Source organism: Larimichthys crocea, chromosome XX (genome assembly GCF_000972845.2).
Source record: "Larimichthys crocea isolate SSNF chromosome XX, L_crocea_2.0, whole genome shotgun sequence".
Lineage (NCBI taxonomy): Eukaryota > Metazoa > Chordata > Actinopteri > Sciaenidae > Larimichthys > Larimichthys crocea.
The window spans coordinates 17,875,204-17,902,768 of NC_040030.1; the positions used below are offsets into that span (position 1 = coordinate 17,875,204).

At 42.4% G+C, this 27,565-nt stretch overlaps 1 protein-coding gene across 8 annotated transcripts in view; it reads left to right on the forward strand.

Moving 5' to 3' along the window:
- Nucleotides 1-359: 359 nt before the first annotated feature.
- LOC104926799 (pleckstrin homology domain-containing family A member 5) overlaps nt 360-27,565 on the forward strand; it is a 93,270-nt gene continuing 66,064 nt past the window's right edge. For 5 of the 8 annotated variants that reach the window (XM_027272495.1, XM_027272493.1, XM_027272494.1 and 2 more), the window contains exons 1-2: nt 21,328-21,374; nt 21,552-21,635. In XM_027272495.1, coding sequence (XP_027128296.1) covers nt 21,343-21,374; nt 21,552-21,635 — 116 coding nt within the window. In that variant the 5' untranslated portion in view covers nt 21,328-21,342. Of the gene's footprint in view, nt 386-8,588; nt 8,673-21,237; nt 21,375-21,551; nt 21,636-27,565 lie in introns of those variants that run through there. The other 3 variants (XM_019254459.2, XM_019254460.2, XM_019254457.2) reach the window with 3 other exon arrangements.

Below are 27,565 nucleotides of genomic sequence, written 5' to 3' on the forward strand. Positions count from 1 at the left end.
GCCTTTGGTTGACATTTGGTGCAGTAAAATCCATTCAGTTTATTTCTTGTCATAAAATTTTGTGCATGAATTAAGACCCATTAAATCACATTTTGCACAAAATGCTAACCAGGCGTCGAGGCGGTGCAGCTGGTCGTGGCATGTGATGAACGCTCGCTGATTGTCACACACTCCTGTTTCGTGCAGGAAATTGCTTTTTTGTCACAAAATGCCAGGAGTGTTAAAGGTGCATTCTGTCCAAGGTATTGTAAATGAATGTCGGTAATGATATTGTAATTTTATTCTATTTACTCCAAAGTCTCTGTCTTCGTCCCATGGTAGGAGATGGATTTCATGGCGTGGAAAGTGACTCTTTGTGGCCCAAGGTGCATTTCATGCCACAAAAGTGAGTTGGTGAAACAAAATACGTCTTTTATTTTTTACTCTATAGTCCAATCATTGCATGTCTACCCACAGATACACATGAGCGAGTAGAATTCCTTTTGTGCGTGCAGCTCTGTGTTCTGCCTTCAGCATCATCAGCATCACCATCACGCAGACTGATGAGCAGATTCATTATCACACATAATCTCTGTGCACGTTCTTCCTTTACCTCCTCTCAGACCAGCTCATCACCCCGAGGAAAGCATCAGAATGCATTCATGAATCATTTTGTACACACAAGCAGGTTCTGCCTGCTTTTGTTGCCAGGCAACACAAAGGAAGTGTCAGAGGTTGTTGTCAGTCTTTCACACGGCTGTGAAGATGTATGTAGCTACGGTGAACTTACTGGTTACCGACATATCGTAGGATGTGATGTAATGGCTCTGTGATAGGGTTGGATTAATCCGCTGGGTGGTTTGCCCCCGTGGGGAAGCTGAGCCGCTGACTGTCTGTGCACAGTTGGTGGAGTGATGGTGGAGAGATGGGCTGCCATGTAGCACCACTCTGGAGCTGTTACCCCCAAATTCAACTGGGCAGGGATGCGGCACATTCTGTGTGCTGTGGCCGCCTGAGTTAAACGCAACCGTTCTGGTCAATATTTCAAACCCCACCATCCGCTTCAGAAGCATCCCAGGAGCAGGCCTCCTCTCAGCTCTGCAGTGAATACACGGCTGTTCTATTTTTGATGGACACTGCGAGCAGCCCGCATCAATCTGTACAGAGCAGCTCGACCTGGCTGGAAGCCACACACAGAAACGGCATAGAGAATCCTGTCGATTTTCAAAATAAAACATCCCGGGCGGGTCGAAAAAACAGCCAAAAGGGAAACAAACCAAGAAAACCAAGAAAAACGAGCCACCGTATCAGAGGAAGTAAACAAAGTCTGAGGAACAAAGTGCTAACTTCCGAAATGCTCCTGGTGGGGTTTGAAGTCACATGGAGGATGGACCAAAACACAGCCATGACGTGACAGAGACATGAGGTTTTGGGGTTAGGGGTTCAGTGCCTTGCTCAAGGACACCTCAGAAGTGTCACCACTCCCCATCATGGTTGAACCAGCCTTTAGTTTCAAAGCCACATCCCTGCAGACTGAGTCACTGCTGGCCAAGTTAAATGAAGTTTAAGTATCTGAAAAAGTACAAAAAAGTACCTTAAGCTCAAATCTTTGATAATGAGGTAATTTCCTTCCATAGTACTTTTGGCACTCATTCAGCGATAATGGGTTTGATTTTGGTGTTATCATCAGGATGCTGTCATTATAAATAGCTATCATCATGATGGATATGATGCATTTCATCACTCCCAAAGCTGGGCTGTGAACAGCTGCCTTCCACACATTAGTGCTAACCTCTAATTCCACTGCACAAAACTGCTTTCAGCTTTCTTCTCTCTCAGGCACAGAACCAATTTTAATATCCCCCCCCTCCTTTCCCCAACTGGCAAATTAATTCTTTTGAATACGCTTTGCTCTCATTTGCTGCAGCCATACATTTCAGCAGACGGTAATCAGCTCTGTTGGGAGAAACTCAACCAAAGTCCAGTTTCTTACTTTAGTTGCATGTCCTCGCAAGCATTGCTGCTGCCATTCAAAGTGAATTTTCTAAAGTACAAGCCAGAGGCTGTTCATTTTTGTCTGACAGGTTGCTGCTTATTCATTTGCCAGCCAACAAGTGTGGAGTACATTGCTCGTAAAGGGCAAACATGCTCGACTGACTTTCTCTGGATTGATAAAGCTTTAAACACTCATCCATTACTGAGACCCCACAAGACCCCAAGCCTCGTGCTAATTTGTTTCTGAGACCGGTCTTATTCTGGGACAACACTAAACACCATCACCCTCCCTGTCTGATATCGTCTGATCACACCACCTTGTCCAATCTTTGACAAGCTTGAGTGTTCTATAAAAAGTATTTACCTGGTTCACCTTCCAAACTGGAGATGCTCGTTGATTTCTCCACCTGACTGCACCGACAATAAGCCGCTAAAGAAACATCCATGAAGACAGTTGTTTTCTTGTTGTTGATATCACTGAACTAAAGTGAATTTAGCACTTGAGTAGTCACAGTCGCATCAGACCTCATAACAGCAGATATAGCAAATAAGCAGAATGCAGCGGAGCGCCCTCGTTAAAAATTCGGCTTAAATGATTCAGCACACCTTCAGCTGCTCTCTCTCCTTGACTCCCGCTCACACATCGATAAGCATGGAGGACATTTCACCTGTTGTCTTGGTAACCTGAATTAAATGTGACAGCCCTGATATACAGTTAATGTGTGTGAAGAGTATGGCAAAGTGGCTAACCGCCACACACACAGCAGCCTCCTTCCTGGATCCTGGTCTGTTGTCAGGGAGGTTTCAGACACAAAGCCTCAAAGGACGGAAGCAGCAGCAGCACGGAGCTGCAGCTGGACCGAGCCGGACACTGTTCCATCTTGCTTTATTTGAGCAAATGTACCACCTGGACTGTTTTTGCAGTCTGTGTTTATTTGCCACAGTAGTGGTGTATGAATCGCGATTCAATTCATCCGGATTATTCACCCGGATCCTCTAACTGATTCAGGATTAATGAGTCTGTAGTCTCCATTAACCCGGATCTTTATTGTCATACACCCACCTAACAGTGGGCCACATATGCAAATTAAATGCAGCATTCACTACTCTTTTTAACCTGTACAATCTCATTACAACATGTCCATCCGCCTAAAAGGCTGCCAGAAATCCAGCTACTATCGCTGCGGCAGGCACGGGAGCATAAAGTTTTTCTACCGTGTGACGGACTGTAATTTGTTTTCTTTTTTTTTTATTAAACGTTTGAACTGGATAACATCTCCTGTCATTCGCGTCAGACTGAAGTTACTGTGCCTACAGCTTAGGAAGTGGCTTTTTTGACGTCCAGAAGGAACGCCACTATATTCAGTAGCACGGATCTGGATTCAGATTCAGATCCATCCTGCAGGAGTAAATCTGTACAGAGCCGGAAACACCCGAGACTAAAGACACCCATTAATCAGTATGACTTCAGCTGAATAAGTGACTTCTGACTGATGAATACTGTTGTAATTGTATAAAGGATCTGAGTTTGACATCTCTGTTGTACAGGCGTTAGCTGTTGTGAAACTTCAATCCTCCAGACAGAAGCTGAAATCAAAGAATTTGGACATTTTTCTTAAAAGATTACTCCAAAAAAGTGAATTCATTATCAGAATAGTTTATTTATTGACCGTTAGTCGACAACTAATCAATTAGTCAACTACAGTTCTAGTTGGAAGGTTTCTAAGTGGTTGCGATTCAGGTCAACATTTCAGTGACCCGATTCAAGCGCACCATCAGCTAGCTTTGCAAAACAAGAAAACCTCTTCTCAGGAAAACACACCACATGAAAAATGAAAGCTACTACAGTGTATGTGCGTCTATGTGTACTAGAATTTCCCTGTACCTTATCAGTCAACCACACATAAACACACACATGTCCTCTGTGGCCTTCATGTACTATCAAACACCAATATCTCCGCTAATGTGTTTTTCACTCACGACGTCCCCTCTACCTGCCATTTCCAGCCGCTTCTCAAGGGCGGCTCCGGCCTTCTTTCTTAATGCACCACATGTGCTTTACTGTAGCACTGTAGCCTAAGTGCATAGTACTCTTTCAAAGGCACAAACTTATTACATTAGACCAACCTTACAAAGCCTTCGAGTGCAACTTTTATCGATGGAACAGCTTTTCAAGAGCTTGCCTTTTACCAGCGTCTTTTAGAAATGGAAGCAGAAAAAAACACGACACAGCTTGTCCCGAATGTCCGATTATTTTGGTCGCTGAACAGTGCAGCAGATACCTTTGTGTTTACCTGCTCTCATTCTCTGTCTCCTTCGGCGGGTGGGTGATACATTCCACTAGCCTGGGTGGGCTGTGCTAAAATGATGAAGCCAGAATGATGCAGAAGCACACCGTTTTTTTTCAACAGGCCGTGTCCCATGGCATCTGTAGACTATTCTCAAACCTTCTGCATTTTAGATGTAAAGGATAAAGGAAAAAGAGAAAGCAGCCCAACATCAAATATGCCACAGTGAAGAGCAGGAGGGAAGGACGAGTTGTACTAACTTTGAGGAGAAAGTTTAAGCTTGACCTTCTTCCATTAAGGACTGATCTGTCCTGAACCATCCACCAATAGACCCTCTCTTCTCCCTTTTTTCATTTGAACACATTTGTGTTCATTTAGATATCTCAAAGCAAGCTTAATTTAGCACTTTAATTAACAAAGAACAGATGGCAGCCACCCCAAAAATATTCTCCAATAAAACTTATCAGTAGTAGACTTCTTACTTCTTCTCTTACTTCCCTGTTTACCCTCTACTCACTCACAAAAACATCATCTCTTTAATTAGCATAACTACTGCCAAACACGGAAAGAATCCTTTTCATCCTTAATGTGCCTTTGCTTGGTATGCCCTTGAAGATATTTACCGTTTTGAAGGCACTGGAAAAGTTAGTTTGGAGGGACGGTTTTCTCAAGTGTCGACATAATGCTCAGTACACCCAAACACCGTTTCCTCCTCGTGGCCCAATTTTTGTTTTTCATTATCTTTGTGTAACCCTGGAAACAGACTCCAGAACACAGGCTCTTTACTCCACAACTGCTCTCATGAGAGAGAGAGAGAGAGAGCAGTCTTATTTTTCCAAGAAAACCCAGAACTCCCTAGCTTCTATGGACCACTGTGTTCCAAGGAGAATGTTTCAGCTCTTTTTGGAGGCTTTTGATGAACAATTTCTTTTAATAAACTGTAGCCTTGTCTTCTTATTTCGGTATATTTTGGTTCTTTTGAGAGAGCGGTTCCTAGACTGGGTTAGGGTTAGGTCTAGAGCAGATCTCCAGTAAATGCTGCTCATAGCAGAATGAGATGACATACTGTAACAGTTCTCAGAAGAGTTTGCTTTGATCACAGTTTCCTCTGAATGTTACAGTGAGCTGACTGTGAAAGCCTTTGAAACTGTATCAGGCAGTACAACGCTGCAACAAAACTCACTTAAAAGAAAGATAATGTTCAGCCTTCATTTCAACTGCGGCCTCTGTGATCTAACGAGTTGTGGAGAAGCAGTGGGTTAGCGCTTTTACTCGTTTGTAAGGCTTCAGCTCGGAGCAAACAGTATACATGTTTAATGAGTGATACATCCTTTGAATTTTGAAAACTTCACACCTACGACATCTGTTCTGGAAATAGCTAAGTGACAGGAAAATGGTGCAGCATGAAGGAGCAGCCTGCTATAGCTGGCAGAATCGTGCAGCTTTAAGAAGTAGACACTCATTTCACAGCTGAAAAGGATTTTCAACTGCAGAAACAACGGAAGGCTCGTATGCAGGACACACATGGGGAGAAAAGGTATCAAAGCATATCCTAACCCAGAAAAAGTATGTCTGTCCTGTTGGAAATGGAGATGATGTCTGTGTAGAAAAGAAGAATATATGTAAAGCTTCACAGCTAGTTTCTCTACTTCAAACGCAAACAGAAGCTTTACAGCATCGAGGACATCAAAAAACACCTACATCTTCTCACCTGAGCTGCAGTTTTAATCTCTTCTAATCCTCTTTGTATGTAAATGAGCTCTGATGATGCTCTGCATAGAGGACAGGAGAACATAACACTAGTCTGCTTGTAATTAGTTTGCGTTGACTCTTCATGTTGTACAGCAACACCAGTCCTCTCGCTTTTTATCAGCACTTTTGTCATGGTAGTCACGTCTGTGAGGCGCTCTATAGCTGTTGCCTTTGGTCAGCCCCTTGGCAGACCTACAGGATATGGTGATGTCAGTACTTTACTTGGTGTGTCTGTCCAAGACTTTGGTCCAGATAACATGAAATCAGCTCCAGGAAGTGGTTACTTCAGTGACCACTTCATACCACTGTCAGGTCCCAACTGATCCAACTTTGTGTTTGATATACTGCATCTTGAAAAGCATCTTCCACCACCACTGTGGATAGGCTAATTGATTTTTAGGTCATATAAGGGCAGGTGAAACAAGTAGTGAACACAACATTGTCACCCTTACGATGATGTGGCGAATTAGCAATTCAATTGGAGACATGTCATCTGATGAAAGTACGTCCATGTTCTTTTAGCTTAGTTTTTGGTCTCTACCAACTCCTGGCTCTTTAGTTGCTAAATGCTCCAGTATGTTCACCAGCTGGTCTTTAACTATGCCTGTCTGCTCTTTGGTTCTAAGTAGGCTCTTCACTCAAACAGCTGCATGCTGCAGAACAAAATATTGTAACACATCTATTTTAGTTTTTTTTTGTGCCTTTTATGATAGTACAGCTGAAGATAGACAGGAAGCAGAGAGAGGGGGAGTGACGTGCAGTAAATTAGCCGTCTGATGCAGGATTCGAACCGGGGCCAGCTGCAGTGAGGACTATAGCCTCCACACACGGGGCGGCCGCTTAACCCACTACGCTACCGACCGCCCCTATTTTAGTATTTTTAGTCCTGCTAGCAGCATGGCAAAGTCACATTTTAACATGCTAAACTAACGTTGCATGAACATGGCAACTGGCAAACAATCTTTATACCTGCTGAATATCAATATGCTATGCCAAACTAAAGCCATGTCATATCTCATGTACAGCCTCGGAGCTGGTAGCATGGCTGTAGACTGTCAGTAGAGTTATTTATAGGTCGCAGAGCACGAGACACTGGACCCATGTGACCGGAAAACAGGTCACCTGCACTATCAGAGCTCTGACCTGACACTAGCCATGCTGGTGTACATATCTGTCATTTTTCCTGAAAAGCTTCTCTCCCATGCTCACTCTCAGCTCGACCTTTTCTGTTCCTCTCCTTCGTCATTCGCCTGCTTGGGCCACGTGCACGTGTATGCCCAATCGCATGTGACGACAGGTCTGAGTGTGGTTTTCACTCTGATTTACACGTTTCATTCTGCAGTTCAATACCAGTCTGACGCTCACCAGACCAATCAGCTTGCCAAGCCACCAAAAATTGAATGATAATGTTACTCCATGTCTGCCTGGAGTAAAATACGCCTCTGTGGGAACCCTAAAAAACAGAAATTTACAAAATTGAAGGTTGGCCCTTAACAGGGAATTTAACTTTAGTTGGGGAAAATATATTCTATCATAATCTTGATAAAACAACCAGAATTCATGCAGGTCCACTTGAATATCTGCTATTCCTCAGTCACATGCACATAGCACACTGCTCACTGCAGGGCTGTTGAGGCCACGCCCCCTACCTGCACAGGTGATTTCTGTACCTGGACCACACTTTAGAGCCCAGAGCACACAGAGACTATTGAAGACACACATTTGAGCTCGTGGACTACATAATAATAAATAAAATAATTCAAACTTGATAAAGTTCTACTTACAAATAAATCTGTTGAAATGTTTTTAATTGTTTTATTTTGCATGTCTGCTTATGACAAAACTAAATGTTATTATGTTATGTTTGGATATGATACAGTTTGTTTAAATTACCCCCAATTTACAGTTAATTTCCCTAAATTTCCATGGAGTTTCCAATTTGGAATATTTCCAAAATTCCCCAGCTTTACTTCCTATGGAAAGTTTTCGGAAATTTACTGGAAGCTTTCTGCCCCTTTGCGACCCTACCACTAAGTAGCCAAAACAATCAGTTCATTCCAGTGTAAGGTTTAGTTAGGTCAAGCTCACAGAGGCACTAGAGGTTCTTCATGGGAAAATGTTTCTTTGTGAGGACAGCGTCAGCTTTCAGTTAAAGCTTGAAAGTGGGACCCCTCCTCACAGAATCTCCTACAAATGTTACAAATTTTAGTAAAGATGGATCATTTTCATTGTTCGAAGCATGAAGTAAGCTTGAGAAAAGCTTCTGTGTTGTGTGGTATACGCTCTGTAAGTGTCAGTGACTCAGTTGCTGGCAGGTTTTGTGATGAAACAATAAGACAGCTGATCCAGGGAGACTGTGCAGCGCTGTACACAATCCATACCTTTATTTCTGACATGCCATGCTTGCCCCCGTGCTGCCTTCACAATCGCAGCCTCGTGGGAATTTCTCGCAGGACGACCACTCCACGTTGACACATCTGTCTTATAGCGCTGGCACAATGGTGGTGCAGGCAGAGCAGGAGAGAGAGAACGAGGGAGGGAGGGCTGTTTAGCAGCGCTCGCACAAGCCGAGCTGCTGCCTTCACCCGGAGCAAAGCCCATGGAAGAGGCTGCCGTGCTCCTCCTGCTCTGCCTGCATCCATAACTACAATTCCTCTGGTGAGTCAACAAGCTGTGGACTTTATCGCTGTTGTGTTTTGGGTGTTTTTTTTTTGGTAAAACGTGCGCAGTATATTTTCCTGGTTTGCAGACACTGTGAAATATGCCGTACAGTGTGGCATATGCTGAGAGGTTATTTATTGGCAGTGTAGATTGCAATGCAAGATTCACACACATGCTGTTGCCAAGGCTTTTCTTTCAAAATCTGAGCAAAAATCAAATGAGCTGCTCCGCCATGGCTCTGAGCTGTTTGTGTTGTTGTTTCAGCTGGCTGATTCAGAGGTGCAATTTCCTAACAGCAGCTAATGTCATTAGAGCTGCTGGACAAACTGTCAGTGGCTGCTTGTGTTAATGCAGAATATTCATCAACATGAAGGATATTTGTTTACCTGCGAGCACCGTTTTCCCACATCAGGTGTAACTATTGATGGATTGGAGGTTTCACTTCTTGTGAAAACATAATTACGATATATACAACATCGTATTCCTTTTTGCCTTTCTGTTAGGTGTAGGACATCGCAAGATCTATTTATTAGATAGAAAATAGATCTAAGGTCTATTTTCTGTCTAATAAATGTGCAAAATCTCAAATTCTGCATCTAAAGTTTAGCAATTGTCTTTTTGTTAATTTAAGAAACACACTAATTCTATCTATTTTATGTCTAATTTGTCGTTGAAAATGACAAAATCTGTCTGTTTTCACATCTATTAGGGCTCAAAAATACCCAAATCCCATCCATCAGCGCACCCACCTACCAACCTACATACGTAAATACTGTCTATCTATCTGGTTACCTATTCAGACCCAGGACTTTGCTGCCGCCTCCAGCTGGCAGTTGATGCGCTGCAGCAGCGTGATGTTGACAGTCGCGGACGGCTTCATCATTGTCCTAATGGCTGTGGACGGGGAGTAAAAGATGGGAATGTGGGAGCTGATGGATACCGTAGAAATAGCTTTGCCAATTAGAACCAGAGAAAGAACAGTGTAACGAAGCATCACTGCAACAGGATAGTGTTCCATTTCTGTTGTTTTTCTGCAAAAGTAGCCCTGAAGAGCGTTGCAGAGTTTGTGGTAAACAAGGCGATGGGAGCTGACTCTAGAGCGAGCTTTGACATGGAGAGGAAATTCTGAATGGAGCGTGACCAACAGCAAAGTAGTTATTTTTGATCTCCTTTTGAAAGCACACATCAGTGCAAATTGAGCGTGGCTTAATTTAGCGATGCAGTGCAAGTTACCATCCTGCCTGTTTGTCTGACCTGTTTGTGTCACCACTTATTTGTGCATCCAAGTCCACACAGCACTTCCCTATATGTGCACGTGAAGGCTCGTAGTGCGGTAGTGTGCAGTGTCTTTCTCACTCTCATCTCCTGCTGGCTTTCTTTTTCCCTTCTTTTATTTCCTCACATAAAGTGAAGACTGTCTCACTATCTCATCTCATATGCTCATCCCCAGGTGGAATGAAAGATGCTGCATGCAGCGTTTTTACACATCAGTGTATCACTGCCAACTTAAAGCAACGTTATGTAAGATTTGGTATTTTTGCGGTTTAGCGCCTCCACTTTCAGAGAGCAATATCAATATGGTAAAAAAATATGGACAACTTGGCTAACAGCCAAACATCAACAAGGTCCAGCAGCAGTCAGCCCAGCTCGGCGTCTGTCTTTCAGCCTTTTATTTCACCAAGCTCTCGCCAACCACTAAAAGTCAGTCCCACATTTACTCTTGTCCAGCAGCCTGTCACTTAGCTTCTTTGGCATCCTCTTCAGCCTCTTCACCTCTGCCATGTCCAGAGAGACCGCCGAGCCCAGTTACAATAAACACTTGCCTGGCCCATGTCCTGGTACTCTCATCTGGCAATCCAAAGTTCCTGTGCAGGGCAGTCACTCAGGGCAGCATAGCTACGTGATTGGAGCTAACATTAGCTAACAGTAGCTACATTTTCCTTTACTGATTCAAGGATTCAAGGAGTTTTATTGTCATTACAGCACATGTAAACATGGGATGAAACGAAATTGGTTTCCCCTGGTTCCGGAGCAGCCCGATATCAAATATAAAATAACAATAATAATAAAATAAATAAATAAATAAATAAATAAATAAATAATAATAATATATATAATATAAAATATAAAAAGTAAAGGTAAATTTAAATTTAGAAAAAAAGTATATACCACAGATGATGGACCGAAGACAGCTGATGCAGATCACAACATGTGATGAAAATCAGTCAAATAGTTGGTGGTGTGTGACTTAGTGCCGTAAAGTGTTACGTACTTCTCCCGACCCGGAGCCCAAAGTTACATAGTGTGAGAACAGACGTACGAATGACAGAGACACCGTTCACCTGATTACAAGTCGGTAAAGCTGATATTTTAATGATTCTGCTTTAAGTGTTAATCGTTAATTTAATTGCTGCAAACAAAAGACTGTGGGCAAGATAACATGCAAACAGCAGCCAATTATCTCAAATCACTGGGGTTTTAAATGGTGGTGTTTCTTTCCACACTTATAATTGTGTTCACTGAGTTCATTCTCAAGATCTCTTACAACAGTCAGACAAACGGTCATATAGGTTGTAAATACTCAAACTTACCTGCAAGGTAAAATGAAGGTGAAAGGTCAAATTATTACACAGCTGTTGGTGGTAATGCTGCATTCATGTCATGTTCTTTCACAGAGTGTTCAGATAATCTGAATGAACTGTTGGTCTGTTAACAAGCTGTGTGATCAGCTGACTGCTCATTGCAATGCAACCACAAGATTGCCCGTTACTTTCTATTTTTTGCTGTTGTCTGAAGCAGTAAAGTAAATCTGAATAATCTAAACCCACGTGTGTGATCACGTGTCCTCAGTATGAGTGCTTACTAAATAATGTACGATCCAGTGGCTGGTACTCATACACAATCCATCACATCTTCCATATAATGGATGGTTAATGGCAGGTCTTGAAGCCTACCACTGCTGTCATTGTAAGTTACTCGTAAAAAAAGTGGGTTTTGTCAGGAGGCCAGAAGGAGGAGGATATCACTGGCCATTGAGTGGCCCTGGGTGATGAGGCTAACTGCAACTTCTGATGATGAGGATGATGATTGGTGGAAAGGAAATATTGAGGAGAGGGTACGAGGAATAAAGGACAGAGATGGCTTGTATTTTTCTCCGATGTTCTTTCTCTAGTAGTATTTCTTTCGATTGTCTGATGAAATCCATGACTGGCTGATAGCGCTCCACTCCAGAGACCTTCATCACAATCGCAATCCCATCAGCCATCTGTCGCAGTTACCAATAGCAACATGGGAGCCAGCACAGGAGTGCGATAGCAAGAAGAGTGATGTGCTTTTGTACTTTTGCTGCAGCCCTCACTTATTGTTTGCTGGAACATGACTAATTTGTGCGAAGCATTAAGAGGCTCATCGTGTACACTGGCTACTCTATTACTCTATTATTCCTGCTCGTCCAGAGGGGAGTTTAACATAATGAAAACAGACTTTATTCATTAACTTATTCATAACTTGTATTTATTTGTTAGGGAGCTTTAATCAATACTTTTTTGGTACTTGTACTTTGTGTTGGTGTCTATGTAGTTTGAAAAATTCCAATGAATTGAAAATGAAGCGCACTGCACGATACACCTCATTGTTATTCATGCACCATGCATCTCAGACTTAACCCACAGGTAAACAGAGAGCACAGTGCACCTCTTACTGAACCTGATTCCTTGTAGAACTCCTCGTAGTAGTAATAATGTGAGAGAGGAGTTGCTCTGCAAAGGCAATTTGTTGTGCTATTAGGTCTCAGTATGAGGAAGGAGCATTGGCTTGATGCTGGTTTAATGTTGTTGCCGAGTATGATTGTCATGCTATACTATACTTTTACTATAAGATACATATTTAACAGCCAACTTATGAGAGGTACTGTACACCCATGCATTTCTTATGTATGTACTTATATGAACTCACGCTTAATTAAAACCTTAATAAATTGGAATGGGACTTGGACTGTCACGTCTCTGGCAGGACAGGAAGTAGAGCTGGTGTGGGTGGTGGCACAATGCCAACTACAGATAGTTAGCACACCTCAATGCATAGCACTGACTCTGGAACCAAACTCCTGAGGTGGAGCTGGACTGGGGACACCCACCCTGCTGAGTGCCATTGTGTTGAAGTTCTACAAGATTGGAACATGTGTAACATGTAATTGGAGTGGTAATAATATTAATATTAAAAATATATATACTGGTATAAATAATGATAACATGCCGGGCATGTACCTAGGCATCCTGACTCCTTGGACTGTGTCACCTCTGTCGCAGGGCAGGGACTGGAGCTGGTGCAGGAGGTGGCATGAAACCAACCACATATAGTTGTCTCAATATGTATGTATTGTTGAATGTATTGTTGTGCTGCAGTAAAATATATTGAAAGGTGTTTCTAATATGACCCTCTAATGTGGCCAAAATATTAGAAACACTTCTGACAGACAGTCATTAATTGATAATTGGATTGATATTTGACGTTTTTTTGGGGAGGGGGGTTAGGAGCAGCTTTTTTAGAGAAAGGTGTCCAGCTGGAGATATTAGAGTTCAGTTTGGTTTCTTTTTCTTTCCATTTTACACCGTGAGTATTATCCTGCAAATCCTCAGATTTATTGTTCAACTCTTCTGGGGGTCCCAGTCCAATTTGTGAACTGCCACAGATGGTGGACAAATCATTGAACTGTCGTTACATATGCAACTCTTGCATCGACTTTGAAAAGAGACCATCATGCTCAAACAGTAAACTGTGATGGCACCCACCTGTCAATCAAAGCGTCCACGCTCTTAATCCTGCATAACTTTAAGCCTTAATATAATGTGAACAGGTGAGTTGTATATAAATTCACCCTCAGTACAGTTGTCATGAACGGGGAAATTAGCTACAGAGACCAAAACTGTTTTTTGTACCAGGCTGTAAACATGTTTATTTCTGCTGTCTAACATGGGAACTTATGGAGACTGACTCACTGCAGTTTTTGCTACTTCAATGTTGGCTTTTCTTCACAGCCACAGAGGTTGTTCTTGTGTGGGACAGACACTTGATTCAAAGTTACATGTATGCGAGCATATGCTACTGTGTTGACTCATCTTGTTTTTTAAATTTGTGAAGGTAATATATAAAATATGTTCTTAAGTTGCTCTTCAAGTTAACAAAAACGTTTGATACTTTATACAAAGTGACTCAAGAGAACAGCCTGGATAAGTAGTTTTTCGGCTGATTGATGGGTTGGGTCTGTCCAGCTCAAAGCAGAGGTGTTTAAATATGAGTGACCTCACAGGTCAAGACAGAGGAAGTAAGGAGGAAATCGAGAGAAGCAGGGAGTTAAGAGGTCAGAGGGGACGGTGAGAAGCAGCTGAAGGGCTGGCAGACAGAGACCTAATTGAGACAGTAAAGGAGAAAATGAGAGGGAAAAGGTCGGGGAGGGGGGCAGCAGGAAGAAAGGCAGAGGCAGATATGAAGAGAACTGTGAGGGGGTGAGGGTTAGGGAAGAGGAGGAGTTGAAGTAAAGAAATGGATGGAGGAAGAAAGGAAAGGGTGGGGGACAGGGCTGTCAGTGCTGGTGGCCTTTCTGAAAGGTTAGTGGCCTGGCCAAAGGGAGAGACCGTGAATGGCAGCCGCTCTGCAGGGAGGAGAGGGGAGCTGTGGTCAGGCTGTGGAAACAAGGCTGCATGGCTCACACACACACACACACACACACACACACACTGACCACAGGCGTCTTTTTAACATGGCATTTTAAAGCAAAGCACGTTTGTCCACACTGAGAGCTAATGACATTAAACATTAGGTGACATTTCACGTGGACAGAATTAGCTGATTATTGTACTATTGTTCTAGTTGTGTGTGGACGTGGTGTGTGTGTCTGGCTCTGTGTTATGTGTGTACTGCATAGTGTGCTCAAAGGCATTGTGTATTAAAATGACAGCTCTGTGGCTGTTATGCTGATGTTAATCGCGTTGAATTTTTCATGTGCGTTCACGCTGAGTTAGAGGAACATCGGCGGCGTCATTTTCTGTCCAGTAGGGCAAACTTTAGAGCTTAAAATTCCATTTACAAAATAAATAGACTCGCTCTTCTCTTACGGGCTGTAAATGTTTGAACGGAACGTGTTTCGCTCAGTCCAACTATGCCCAAAGGTTAGATTTAAAAAATGAAAAATGCTCACATTTCTCTTATTTTTATACCACATCTCATCTGTTCTCACTGTATAATGGCTTTGACATTTGCACTTTGATTGGTGATCAACAAGACATTCTATGAACAAAACAAAGTGATTAACCTAGAATATTATCAACAGATTAATTAATCAAAAGAATACTTACTGACAGCTCATGTTTTACATATACAGTTACAGATTTACACAAAGAAGTCCAGTTGCCATTTTTCAGCACTGAAACAGACACTCAAATCTTGCCCACACAAAATGATAAACAATGCAAATGTGTTATTTCGATGCAAAGCAGAATTGACCTTGAGAATGTCCAAATGCTTTCAAAGATCTCATCAAAAGAGGCCACAGTTCTGTGTGAAACAACAGATTCCTCAAACACAGTCAAACATTAGTCTGCTCAGTGGACAGACCTTGAGACCGCAGAGTTCGTTCTGTATTGATAGTGTAAATGAAGGTGACAGCACTGTCCTTCAAACCTTCCTGCCTTAATGGTCAAAGGTCCTTTCAACTCCCCTCCCATCTTCCTTGTCTTCGTCTTCTTCTTTCATCTCCTCCTTCTTCTCCTCCTTCCTCCATCCCATTATTTTTTTATGTCAATACATGTGAATTGGAGTGCTTGGAACCACACCAGGACGCTGCAGTGAATTGGCACTCTGTTCTCTTTGTTTATTCCATTTAGTTGGCTTGGCCTCCCTCATTTACAGTTTGTTTCTCACCTCCTGCCTCTCTTTTTCTCTCTTGCCTCCCTGTATCTCTTCATTTTCTCTGCCCTGTTTTATCACCCAGACAACAACCTGATGGTCTGTGTCCCTGAAACAGCCTTATTTCAAGTAACCGCACGGGAAAGGCTTTGGCTCCTTGCTGAGGACGAATTGTTGGCTGGTGCAGGGACTGAACCTGAGACCTTTTAGCATTAGCAGCATTGTGCTGGGAAGTTAGTGATCAGAATGTGTCCAGGACTTTGTACTGAAAGAACAGAAACTTCTTGATTCATTACAAACACACATACAGCTTGCTACAAGGGTGGCTTGTTGTCTCCTCTCCAGTTTGTGATATCTGTTCAGAATACAAGATCTGGAGAGCTTCTGGCTTGGTGCTGTTTTTGGTGAAGTTCCTTAGAATTTTGTTTATGTTGGACAAATCTGCAGCTCACAGTTTATGTCCAGTGCCAATGTTCAGCACTAATGCAAAGAAGTAGTGTGTCCTTTATGTAGCCAAGACAAAAGTTAAGCTGCTCACTTGAACTACTGAGTAGAGGGTTTCCGGTATCTTTGGGAGCTTTTGTTCTTCAGTGAAAAATCACTGAAGAATACTGGCAGGTCCATGCACACGTGTGCAGAGACCCACTAAAACCACCAACCATGTTTAGAAGTTATTGCTATAGCAATAACTTTGCTCCACAAAAGTACTGTCCGTCCTGGGAGAGGGATCCCTCCTCTGTGGCTCTTCCTGAGGTTTCTTCCACCTTTTTTCCCTGTCAAAGGGTTTTTGTGGGCAAGTTTTTCCTCACTGGAACCGAGGGTCTAAGGACAGAGGGTGTCACTCCCTGTACAGATTGTAAAGCCCTCTGAGGCAAATGTACTTTGTGACTTTGGACTATACAAATAAAATCTGATTTGATTTGATTTTGGATAGATAGATAGAAGAAGAAGATATATTTCCAATCCCAGGAAGGATTCTCAGTCTTCCAGGTCATCGTATCCACTGAAGGTTATTGCAGTCAACTGGACTTGCTTAGTTTCTTGAGGATCTTTCACTTCTTCTTATTATTTATTATTAATTCTTATTTTGCGTTCTTCTCGAACTCTTCTCGAAACATAGCAAATAAATCTTGAATCAATGAAATGTTGAACCTAACTTTAAAATCGAACTCTCAACTTCTACAGCATATCTGCTCTGTGAATCTGTCCTGTGTTCTCCGTTGAGAAAAATGGATGAATTGAATATTTTTTGGTTTCATGATGGTGCCTTCAACAGAATACCATTCGGTCTACGTAGATAGAGACCTTAATTTGATACAATCCATCAAATCTTGCAGAAAGCCATAAAGATGGTGCAGGGCAGACGGTCTAACTGAGCAGCAGCTACACAACAGCAGATCCACAGACTCTGAACAACAGCCCGCATTAGCTTTCCTGCTTCCACTGCAAATTTGTAGCTAGCTGCTGAGCTGCTGCACCTTAAACAACATGTAAACGTTCCTGCAAATGTCTCTTGGGTCCGGTTAGATGCTGGTGTGCTCCTGACTGTTCAACACCACTAACGTCACACTGACAGCCCGTGACATGGAGGCTATAGCGCAAGTTTGTTTACTCCTCATTCCCTAAGGTGCAACACCGCCAGCCTGCCAGCTGCTGCCAATCAAACACAGACCCCCAGATGCTCCTCCAGCCGGCTCAGACTAAAAGTAGCATTTCTGATTTTTTAAGATTAAAAACTGATAAACAATACGTATGAAAACCACTACAAAGCAGGACGACTAAACCTGATCTCACAAGTAGGTTGAAATTATAAATGTAACCTGCTTCCAGTTTGCTCTGTGGTATTTTTTCTTTGTGGTGGGAAAAGTCACGCAAAGGACATTTTGAAAGGAGCAATAATTAAATTCTATTAGACTAATCACCAGTTTAAGTACAGCTTGTGCGGAGTAGTGTTCCACAACAAGCTGACACCAGTGCATGGTATTCATTTATTCATATGTAGAAAAAATGGGGCTTCTTTTTGTCAAAGCAGTGTAGCACTTCCACATGAAGGATGAGTTTTGGCATCCATAATTAGAGCAACATTTATATGATGACAAGTTCATTGGCTGTTAAACAACAACTTCAAGCACGCCGTTGCAGCCGATTAGTGTGTGGGAGCGTCTACTTTAAAACGGGGCTTGGTTAAACGCTGTCATCAGATGAACGGTTCCATGTCAGTGCTGTCTGTTACTGTTCGTGTTTACGTTCATCTGTCTGTGATCATGAGGAAATGAACCGGTGTCTTTCATGACTTTAGGTGACTTGAGACAGTCTTTTTCTGTCTCATCTGCTATTCAAGCCTTGCAGGGGAGCGGAGGAGATGTGACTGTAGTTAAAATTGGATAAGGCACAGTTCACACGGAGTCCACCAGCCCGACGCGTCACTGCCATTTGTCTCGCTGCGTATCTGAAATGAGTGCAGTGATGCCTCTGGTTTGAAATGATGCTTTAGCTGCAGTTGAAAGCTTGTTGAAAGCCGCCCTGATAGTTTATTCACAACTTGTCTTCTTTTTTGATATGATGCACTGCTCCTTCACTCAAGTCAGTATCACAAGATGTGACAGATGTTGTATTCTTTATTATTTGAACTTAAAGTCTGACAGACACAACTGAAATATAATCAGGAGTGTATGCGTGTGTATGTGTGTGTTAAACACTGACTGGCCTTTGCAGCCCTCTGTCCTGGCTGACCTCGAGCTGCAGGGGACTGGAGAACAGAGCAATCCCAGCTATGGTGCTGCACGGCTGGCTAGATTAGACCCGGGAGGGACCCTCCGCTTGTGCGCTCCTCCATGAATCCCCCAGCTCCTGCACATCTGGTATCCCCAGATGTGGGTGTGGGGGGAACAGTCTCCATCTGCTGCCAACACATGCTGACCCCCCAGAGAGCCCGCTGAGTTTATTTAAGGCTTCTTCACTCAGGTGTCAGAGCTGAGGGAAAAATAATCTACTGTCCTTTTTTTTTATTTGGCCATTTGAATATTTATGATATTAATTTTTAGAACGTGTCATCATAGGAAACTGTTTTTAATAAGATTAAAGCATTTAAAGGTGGAGGGCATAAACTCCTGCATCACTTAAAATGCAGGTTTTCTTGTGCTCGTTGGCCTAAATCCCATCTCTTCTGCTTTGGGTGGAGGCAGACACTAAAACTCTATGCATGGCTACAGGAGATAAACTCAAACTTTATTTATTTATGCAGCACCTTTCATGTAAACATGCAGCCCAGAATGCTTCATGGAGCAAAACGTAAAAACAGAAATAGATGACAACGAATAGAAATCTGCAAAACTGAATACATAAATAACATTTAATGAACATTTAACTAATTTAGAACGAACAGAAGCCAATAAGATAAGACCAGAGAGGGCTGGTACAGAATTAATATGGTGGGGAGGTTTGAATAATCTTATGAAAGAGAAAACACGGCGCCTCGTCCTTTTAAGTGCAATTTTTGGCCACATTGCCAAAAACTTCTCCTGTGACGTTTTTGGGTTCATGAAAGTTCTTTCACTGACTTCCTGCTGACTCTCTGTGGCTGTGAAGTGAAGCCTATGCAGAAGCACCAAAAACCGCAGTTCCTCAAACGTCCACTTGAGGCTGGCTGCAGGAGTGAGTCAGTCTCCATAAGTCATTTAAACACTTTACAGCTCGTTCAGACTTTTCACTTTTCATTGGATCAAATACTCGTAATAAAATAAAATGATTTCAAGATGATCAGAAGCTGTAGTGATCGTCTTACATTTCTTTGTTATAATGAACAGCACGGGAAACGTGCCACTGACTGCTGCTCCAAAACCCTGAGACAGAGGTTATTAGCGCCCTCTAGTTGCCCAAGGTACAGTTGCCCACAGTGAGATCAATGAATTTGTTTGTGGCAGCGATAATTTTGAATCCCTTCACTTAGTTGTGTTTCTAATTAATGAGTCAAAGACTTCCCATGAAATCTGAATAAAAGGACGTGTTTGTAAGCAAGTGTTTCTAGAACATACAGAAATAATCCAGTACGTTTGGTCAGTTTCACTGCTGCCATCACAGGCTGACTGTGTGTGTGTGTGTGTGTGTGTGTGTGTGTGTGTGTGTGTGTGCCACATGCCATTGGGATTTGGAGTGACAAGTTTTAAGGCAGAAAAAAGAATTCTGTTCTCCGTCTCTTTCACTCTGTCAGCATTTGCGTCACCTCCTGCTGCTTGTAAAGACACTCTGCTCCACATACAGACTTCCAATGTCATGCAGACGGCACACTGTTGTTGCAAAGTTTGTGTAAACCGCACAGGTAGAGTGAGCGAGTACTAATGCTGTCATTAATCACAGTGAAGGTTATCTGAACGGTTAGAGGAAGATCAGGGAGGGGAACTGGTCTAGATTTAGGGTTCGTTTAGGTGTGTGTGTGTGTGTGTGTGTGTGTGTGTGTGTGTGTGTTCCAAACTTTCCTCGACTAACTTAATTATCATTGCCATCATGCTTTCAGGGCTGATAACAAAAGTTCTGTTTTGTGAGAAGGAGGTGAAGCAGTCAGCAGTTTTTCTTGTGACGCAGCATATGACAGAGAGAAGCAGCAGAGGAAGAGAGAGATGGGGGGGGCAAGAAGGATAGAGAAATGGAGAAGTGAAGTAAGAGTGAGAGGAAGTAATATAGCGAGATAAAGAGAGGGGTCAGGATGAAAGAGCTGGAGTCAGAGATAGATGGAGACTGTGTGGGGAGACAATGAAAGGGAAACAGAGGGAAAGCATGAGTGATGATAAATAAGCAGTATGTGCTGAGACATAAAAGAGGAAAGATAAAGGGACAGAGGGTGGTTAAAGAAATCAAGGTGCAGGATATGGAGTCTGGTGCATATCATAACAATGAGACAAAGACAGCACATAACCACCGGCCAATCAGAGCTGCTGCTGCTCTTTTTGCTTCATGTCATTTTTAGGTGACACAGCCTAAAAGAGTTACATTTAAGTAGAAAGTAAAGAAACTTGCTTACTTTACTTTTTTTGTCAAACATCTCAGTCTTAAATAAAAGTCCATGGTCCTCTTACTGGCTGGTTCTGGAGCATTCAATTGCATCTCACGCTGTAGACTCTAACTAATATGGTATTTCTCAAGTGTGTTTCAATTACAGTTCATGTGTTTAAGACTTGTATGAACAAAAATAATAGAGCTACTTATTCCAGCATACAATGTTAAAGTCTTTGTTTTAGTTACAAATAAAACAATTCACTTTTAGAAATAGAGTTACTGTGTAAAGCACCAACACAATTCAAATAAACACAGTATTGTATTGATACTAATGTATCTACAATACAGGAGAAAATGTGCTGCAGTCAAACAATAGTCCGCTTAACTTGTCACACAGTTGGTCTTTTCATTGTTCTACAGACATAAACCTGAAACATAAAGCAAGTGAAATGAGAGGAGAAAGGAGCTAAAAGTGAAGGATAGAGGAGATGAATGCAAGCATTAAAGAACAAGATAAGGTGGAGGAAGACAAAGGAAAGTAGGAGGAGAGGAAAAAGGGGGATACAGGAAGTGCCACTGAGGCAGAGAGAGAGAGAGAGAGAGAGAGAGAGAGAGAGAGAGAGTCAGTCAGTTCATTGTGGTTCTCTCTCAGACTCTCCAGTCTGCTGTGCACTGAACTGGATACAGTGTTTTAGAAGAGGACTTGGCTTTTCTGTCTTGTGTGCTCTGTGCTTTTATTTTGGAAGGGACTGTTTTTCTCAAACAGGACACTATGCTGAAGTTTAGTGTCACCCACAGCTCCAGGTGTGTGTCACCAGATGTGTCATCCGGAGGTATCTCTACAGGGAGATGTTTGACAGGTTTATGATGCAGTGACTGTACTTTTTCAGTCTTGTGTTTTATTTTGTATTTTGTCTGTTTGGATGTTGTTGCCGTGATTGAACCCTCTCTCTCTGTCTCTCTCTCTATCTTCCCCTGCAGTCACAATGAGCGGAAGGTGACCTGTAAGCACCCAGTGTCAGGCATCCCCTCGCAGGACAACTGCATCTTTGTCGTAAATGAACAGTAAGTCTCTGACGCACCCACACTGCATTGTTTGCTTCTGATTTCAAAGGTCAATGGAGAAACGCATAGACAGATTCTTTCTTCAAACCACTGCAGCAGCTGGGACAGTGTGAGAATGCACTGAATGACTTTGATACACCAGACTTCAGAACTCCTACTCAGACCAGAGTCAGGTCGCGAGTCTAGACTTGTCAGCACGCCCCGGTTACCGGAGTTATATTGGGCATCCAAGGTTCCCAGAGTACTGAATGTCCCCTTTATTTAATACACAGACAGATGGAGAACTGAGCAGCACCAGAATTTGTGCAGTCTCGTGATCACCCAAAATGTCATGCATTGGTCCACAGCTAATCTCTGATCCAACTGTTTGGTGCACATGGATGACTGCGTCACCTGGACCTTTCTTCTGCTCTGTCTTACACCAACACTGACTGCTGACTCATCACTCCTCTTAACCGGCCCGGGGAGGCAGCATGTGATGAACGAGTGGAGTTGCAAGTTTTCCACGATATGTTCCCTGCAAATGTTTCAAAAGAAAAGCCTTGTTGAGAATATTAATGCTTGAGGGCGACCCCAAGTTGAAGGCAGTCATGTGAACGCATATGAATGGTTAGCTCCTAAAACTGATCAGCAGTTAGGATCTTGCATGGCAGCTAATGCCATCAGTGTATGAATGTGTGTGTTAAAGAGCTTTGAGTGGAGAAAGACGCTATAAAAGCACAGTCCAATTACCATTAAAAAGGCTTTTCATTTGAAAGGTATGCAGTGTTAGCTTAACATAGGACAATCAGGAACAGTTTAAAATGAGGCTTTGTACTTCTGGCTAGCTACCTTGCTAACATAGCAAGCAGATGTGATAAACATGATATTAGAGTTATGCTGAAAAGGGGAAATGATGAGGTCATTGTTTATTAACTTTACAACAACGCATTTTACGAACTAGTTAGAAGCTAGCAACTTTCAGTGAAGATGCTAACTGACTCTGCAACACCTGTGATGCTAACTCTGCTAATGCTACATGTGCTGCCGCCAACTAAAAAGTTACAAAATGTTTCCTGTCTCTCTTTTAGGCAAGTAGACCGTAAACTGACCAAATGCTACACTGTAAACTGGTTACTGTGACATTCACAGTAACTAACTGGCAGCAGTTAACAAGTAACCCTACAGTACATTATTGTTAATGTAATTTTTACAGTACAGTGGTCCCTCGTTTATCACGGGGGATACGTTCTAAAAATAACCCGCAATAAACGAAAAAAGTTTTACAATTATTATACATGTTTTAAGGCCGTAAAACCCCTAACCACACACTTTTATACACCTTTTTACACGCATTTTGTACAGTACTCCCTTAGTTAATCAGGACACAGAACACATGTGCGGTTCTCACTTAGCCAATCAGGATGCAGAACACAATGCGTGTTCATACTGTACAGTACGCTGTAAAAAAAGCATGCAAAATTACACTAAAGAAAATCTGCGAAACACCAAGTCCGCGAAAAGTGAACCGCGTTATAGCGAGGGACGACTGTACATTATAATTTGAATACACATTATACTACTGTGAAATGGTTTACAGTAATTTACTGGGCACAAACAGTACATTACTGTGGATTTCACAGCCGAAATTTACAGTGTATTGTTGGGATTTTCCACTTTGAAACTGACATTACCACGCAGCTTTTTTGGAGTTGTTCCGTCCAGATTTACATATTAATAATATAGACCAGACACGTTTTTGACAGTTTGCTACAAATGTGGTGTTATTTCTGTCAGAATTCATTCAAATCAGACATTTTCAGCCCTCCTCGATGTTTTTCTCTTATCTCAACCTTGTGCTCACACTGTAGATTTGTATATCTCAACAGTAGTGTATCTGTCTTGTTTTTGTGTGTGAGATCATTCTGATAACCGTCTCCAGTCAGCAGACCCTGTTTTGAAGGACGATACATAACAAGCCACAACTTAAGAGCATGTGACGTGGCTTCAGCAGTGGTGTTGTGGAGGAATGACTGCATCATCTGTAGGTCATGCTAAAGCTCTGACTGTTCCTTGTTAAACACATAATAATCAGAGACAGTGCGTCCATGCAGCTGTGCCCACTGTAACAGAGCGTCAGTGTACAGCTGACAGAAGCTGCAGCGTGGATGCCCACACACTGAGAGCATAACGACCGGGCCGCTTATCACACTCCGCACTCTGTACACCGCTCCAAATCCTCTGTCGGGTTTTTCACGACGCAAAGTATTCATAGCGGAATCCATTTTCAGTCCGGCCTCTGAGCCCGTCCTTTTCTGTAGGGGTGTTGTTGTCTGAGCTTCCTGGAGGCGGTGGTTGAATAGAAAGCAGAGGATTGTGGTTGTTATACCCGCAATAAACTTCGGATAATCTTTTCAGTTTTCAGCCTGATCCAAATTGCAGCTGTACACCATCCAACAGCCCTGTGTCTATTTCTTTTTTTCTTTCTCATCCACTTCTCATGCTGAATACATACACTTTCTGTCTGTACACTAGAGCACAGCTGATACCTTTTTCCTACGGTACACTGGGAAAACTCAACATGCCAATATTTTAATGTGTTTTATGTTATTATAGTGCCATAAAACTAGATTATTGTATCCTGTGTGAATATAGGGCATTGTTAGCAATGATGCAAACTGTAATTGCCTTCCAAGATGACCCATGTACTGTCGTAATGTCTTTATGCCCCATAATGGCAGGACACCATCACAAATAAGTATTGTTATTACTACTAAACTGTTTTTTACAACAACAGTTTTATTGGGCTTAGTGAGCGATCACAGTTTCTGAATAACTACTTTGTTTAAGAGCTGCAGTGATTGAGTTGAATGGTCTTTAAACTGAGGGAACCTTTGTTTCTCATGGTTAAAAGAAGAACTAGCTGCAACTAACAATTATTTTCATTAGAGATCAATAGAACAGTCGTTATTAAGAGCTAATTCACTGTGTTACAGACTGTCGCTGTCATTGTTACTTATTGGCGTCACATTCAACTTTATGTGACAAGACAAGGTTCTGTTGTCATAGAGAACAAGAGTACAGGGACCAACCTGGCCTGAAGCAATGTGTTTTGTTTTTTTTAACTCAATCTCAAACCACTGAAAGAGTGTGAACCTGAAGAAAATAGGAACCCAGCTCCGTGTCTATTTACAGCCTTCCTTATTTTTACATACCAAGATTGGACCCACACACTCTCAAAGTAACTTCTAACACTTGCTTTTCACACCTCACTTTTTTTTAACGTTTGGAAATAACTGCTTTTTACAACTAATGTAAAAAAGTAGAACAAAAGTCCAAATTTGAGTCCAACCCAACAGGACCAATTCAATTGGGTTTGATTGTTTGTCAGGGCTGTGATATAAGACTTGACTTTAACTGCTGTGTTGAACATTTGCTAAAGGATAATTTCAGATTATTACAACAGGGGTTCTAATCAAACTAAACCTGTACATACAACAAGACGCCGGACAGGCTAGGTCTGCTGTCCGTGCTGTTAATTTGTTTGATTTCTTTTTTATTTATCAATTTTTTTATTTTTCTCATCAGTTGGATAACAGTAATATCTCTAGTGTCCTCAGGGGATAGCCTATGCAGTCCAGCGGCCCCCGCTGGAAGACAAAATGAATTTTTTTCTTTGAAGTTTTGTTGTGAACATCTGTGACTGAAGGTTACAGGCCCACTTCCTGTTTAAACTTTGACCTGAATGCATAGAAATACCCCAATAATCAGAATTAAATTTGAGTTATCGTTTTAATATCTGTCAGCTGTCTTGTCTCTGTAAGAGAAGTTTATGTTTCCCTTCTGGCTGCTGCTCTGGAATCAGATGCAGACATGATGGACCGTTCAGCACTGCTGTCAAGTTGGTGACTGTGGGATTTTGCAGTGTTGTAGTCTACTGTCAGACAGTGAATCCCTCTTGCTCCAGGGCTGAATGCTTCAGTTTCCAGTATATCCAAAATCAGTCTGTTTGATGAATGAATCTATCACAGTAGCACTTGTGTATTTGTATGAGGTGAGGGTTTGTGTGCCTGTGTGTAAGGTGACTCAGTAGCACATCACTGTTCTAGTAGTTGGTAGTTGCAGTCTATTGTACGAATTAAAGTCACATCCACTGCTGTGTGGAGTCCATACATTCAACACTGATTCCCACAGTTCTTATGTAACAATCCCATGACTTCCATACAGTTTACTCTACACCTTTTTTTTCTTAACGTGATCAACCAAAACCCCAAAGAAGCCCACATAAAAGAAATAAAGAAGAAACAATATGGAATTAAATCAAGGGTGAAACAAAAGGGAACATTTCTAGATGAAACAGTGAGTGGAAAAAGGATTTCACTTGGCCATCTTTCAATGTGGAATATGAGAAGGCTCCAGAAAACCTCAAGAGTAGACGATCTTTATGTGAGGTACAACAGCTTTCAGAAAGCTCTTCCAAACATCACGTTCTTCCAAGAGTTGCCTCCATCAAACAACAACAACCTGAGCACTGAGCGCTCTCTGAGGATCCAGACAATCAATCCAGTGAATGAGAATGTCACGTTGCTTCCCCAAAGATGAACTTTATTTTACAAAGTCCATTGACTTTGCTCTACTGCTACTTTTACATTGTCATTCTGAAGATTGGATTTGACTGGCTGACTGTCCAAATAAAGGAGCCCATGCTAGCTTAACTTTATGAGCTCTTCCATATGCTGTGGAAAATGTGCCGCTTCAGGAGGAGGGAGACAATGGGCAAAATTGCTAGACCTCAACATCAGTATCCCTTCCAGCATCAAAGGCACATGTCGTGTTGAGCGTGCACTGCATGCACTTCGTAAACCAGCTGGATGGAAGGAACAGGGCAGCAGCCATGCAGCACATGAGCCACCTGCCTGTATCCTCTCCTTCCTCTGATGTGAAAAGGAAGAGATAGGAAGGTAATATATTTGAAATGAAATGATGCTCCCAGTTGTTCGGTCTTTTCTTAACCGTGTTGTTTCAAGAAATGATGCAATTTGCTGAAATGATTCTTTAGATCAAGTGTGAGATGTAGCATGAGGGGTCTGCACCCTTTTGCAGAACAAGAGAGCCTCAGCCAGATCCTGCAGGGAAATGACTTTTTTCCTCGAGAGAACAGTGTCTGAACTGGAAGGGATGAAGCTGAGGGCTAAGCCAGAAGGGATGTTAGAGGAGTTTTTTGAGCGTTCTGCCCGAGGCTGAGAGTTACCTTTCAGGTGTGATGCAAGTGGTGTTACGATTTTGGTGTCAACGTGCTTTTCACAGCACGGAGCTGAAAGGTCAAGTTCCCTTCAACGATGGTGTTTTCAGAATAATCAACCATGACGGATGTCCCTCTGGACATCCGTCATGGTTGATTATTCTGAGGCGGTCGTGGTGCGGTCGTGGTGCGGTCGAGGTGCCCTACTGGATCACTTCAGGGGCCTGGTCTCCTGAAGAAATACGCTGACTTTTACTTACAGTTACTTTTACTTCACAACTCTTCGCATTTGGCTGAAACACTGCTTGTGATGCCAATCTCCTCCGCTCAGTGTGAGCGGTACAGAAATCGCATTAAAAACACCACCCACAGCAGCCCCCATGTCTCCACTGCTTAAGAGTTAATCCGTATCAGCACAGAAGGCTGCCCGCTGGAGGAATTCAAACCGAGTCAGGCAGCACTGAAATGGGTTCTAAGAGGGGCCGGGGAGCCTATTAGGAAAGAGTGGCCAGCAGACATACTAGATCTGTCACACACGCACACATATAGGTGTTTAACAATTTACAATTATGATCAAACAAAGAAGGTTTGTGTGCCCTGTGAGCAACATCAATGTCCTCTGCCAGTCATATAGCATTTAGGTGATGAATTACACAGCATGGTTGTTTTTAGAGGTGCTAAGAGACATTTTAGACTTATGCTATTAAAC